The 2227-nt window shown below is 44.2% G+C and overlaps 1 protein-coding gene across 1 annotated transcript in view; it reads right to left on the bottom strand.

Moving 5' to 3' along the window:
* Nucleotides 1–1565: 1565 nt before the first annotated feature.
* Nucleotides 1566–2227, bottom strand: part of LOC116185963 (brefeldin A-inhibited guanine nucleotide-exchange protein 3-like) — a 2775-nt gene continuing 2113 nt past the window's right edge. Inside the window, exons 4-5 of the mRNA XM_031511811.1 lie at nt 1820–2222; nt 1566–1709 (exon numbers count right to left, since the gene is read on the bottom strand). Of these exons, the coding sequence (XP_031367671.1) occupies nt 1566–1709; nt 1820–2222 (547 nt within the window). The remainder of the gene's footprint in view (nt 1710–1819; nt 2223–2227) is intronic.

Here is a 2227-nt window from a genome sequence, read left to right as displayed (position 1 = left end):
ATATATATATATATATATATATTTATCGAAGCGAAAAAAGAAACTAAATGAAAAAAAGAAATCGCTTGCTAGTCGTCGGCTAAACATGGAGGGAAAACGATAGAAATCAAACGATAAAAGTCTATCTAGCCTCGTTTAATCGCGTCGACAATGGACGTGGCGCAAGACGTACTATTTACAGTAAAATATAACGTCGTCGTGTTCGTTTCTTTCCCTCGTTCGTTTGTCAAAAATCGCTCTTCGTCGAAGAACGAACCTTTTCTTTTTCTCTTTCTTATCCTAATCCAAATTATTTCCTCTATTTCGCCGAGTGACGAATCTTTCGACTCTTCTAATTTCTTCTCACCTTCTACATCAACGTATTCCTGTGTGCAACATTCTTTAACGACTCGATCCTCGAGGGAATCGGAGAGGACGTTTAAAATACTACGCGGAAAATAATAATCTCGGGGAATAGAGATAAATCTAAAAGATGATTCTTCCTCTTCTTCCTCCTCGTCGTCCAGCTTCGCTCTTCCACTAAGTTCTTAGACTTAGACTTCCTTGGGTAAGAGCGTCGTCGAGGCGAGAAAAAAATAATTAAAGAAACTTCTGTTCGTGAACGTTTTCCATTCATTCTCAAATTTTCAACGGGAAAAATGGAGGGGTAAATAAATATAGAGGGAAGAATAAAATACGGTCGAAAATCTCGAGGTATCTTTATACGCGGCGGAACGTATCGAACACTGGTCGCGACTCGCGCGTTGTTCCGACCGATGGAAGCAAACCCATCCGACTCTGGACCGCAAACTACAGTTAAGCGCGAAGAGCATAAAATGAGAATCGAGAAGATGCGTGCGTGCAGAGTGTGGATCGTAAATAAAATCCTTGTCTCTCCGTGTCGACGGGTCTGAGGGCGCGACAAACTAGAGATAGGCGAGGCTTCGAACTTCGTGGGCTCCTTTTTCTCCACGACAGTTGAACGAGCCGAGTTCTTGTCTCTCTCGCTGTGCACTCCTGATTCCTGAATTTGAAAATTGCTGTCTCGACCAGATCCCTCTCTATCGTTTTTTTTTTTTTCTTTTTAATCCTCCCGAGAAAGAATGGAATAGGACGAGGAAAGCGTTTTGCAATTTCTTCCCTCCGTAATATCTCTCCAATTTTCGTTTAAATTGTTCGACAATCGTGGATAGTTTCTTTGGTAAAGAGTATGATAGTTTCGTAGGATAGATGCGATTAAAATCATTCAACGATTCTTCTCGAAAAAAAAAAAAAAAAAGAAAAAGAAAAGAACGTTTCGAGATCAGTCTCATATTAATCTCGTAGATCGATTCCGTGAATCGTCGGTCTATCGATTTTCTTCCTTCCTCGTAAAGATTTGGAAAATATCTATACTAAGAAAATATCGAAACCGATTATTCTCCTCGAACGAGTTAATCGACACGTACGTATATTTCACACGTTTTCTCTCTCTCTCTCTGTTCGATTACCAGTTATGAGAAGAATTATTCTTTTTCTTTTCTTTTTTTCTTTTTTCATAAAGTGTCGTGAAAATACATCCGTTCCCAGATGTATCGAAGCTGTTCCTAATTGCTCGTCAATCCGTAGAGCACGGCGATTCGATGGAAAAGGGTGGACAATCGTTGCTTCAGAACCTGGTCGACCGCGTAACGTGTAAGCACTCTCACCCCGCTCACGAAAACGGGAAGCAGCGGGACCAGTTGCTCGTCCTGTGAAAAATATATTTTCCTTTTACATCGGCCACAGTTTCGGGTGTGAGACGAGGATAAAGATTTTTTCGATCCTGGAAAAGATAATAATTCAATACGCGAGGACTTACGGACAAGGCAAGGGTCCAATCCAGCACGGTGCTCAGCATCTCCGCCCATGCGCCCCTGTGCGCCTCGCTATCTTTGAACACGTTGCTCCTCCTGTGGAACGCCGCCGTGGACGATGACTCGTCCGCCGTGCAATTTGCCATTTCTTCGCTCTCGAGGCATGCCTCGTCCTCGCTCTTTCGCAAAAACGGATTCGTCCTGAACCCTCGTTTGCTCCTCTCGTAATCGCGCAACAGCTCGTCTATGTTGTCGAAGATCTTGGGCAAGTCGTCCTCCCCTCCCTCCCTGCCCCCGAGAACGATCCTCGAGGGGGGGATTCTCGGGGACAGGTCGAGATCCGCGTTGGACGACGATCCCGAGACCGTTGACCCGTTCTCCTCGCTCTTCCTCAACTCCATCACCGATCTGCA

This window comes from Apis dorsata, unplaced genomic scaffold (genome assembly GCF_000469605.1).
Source record: "Apis dorsata unplaced genomic scaffold, Apis dorsata 1.3 scaffold_348, whole genome shotgun sequence".
Lineage (NCBI taxonomy): Eukaryota > Metazoa > Arthropoda > Insecta > Hymenoptera > Apidae > Apis > Apis dorsata.
This window is presented reverse-complemented; position numbering and strand designations above follow the sequence as displayed.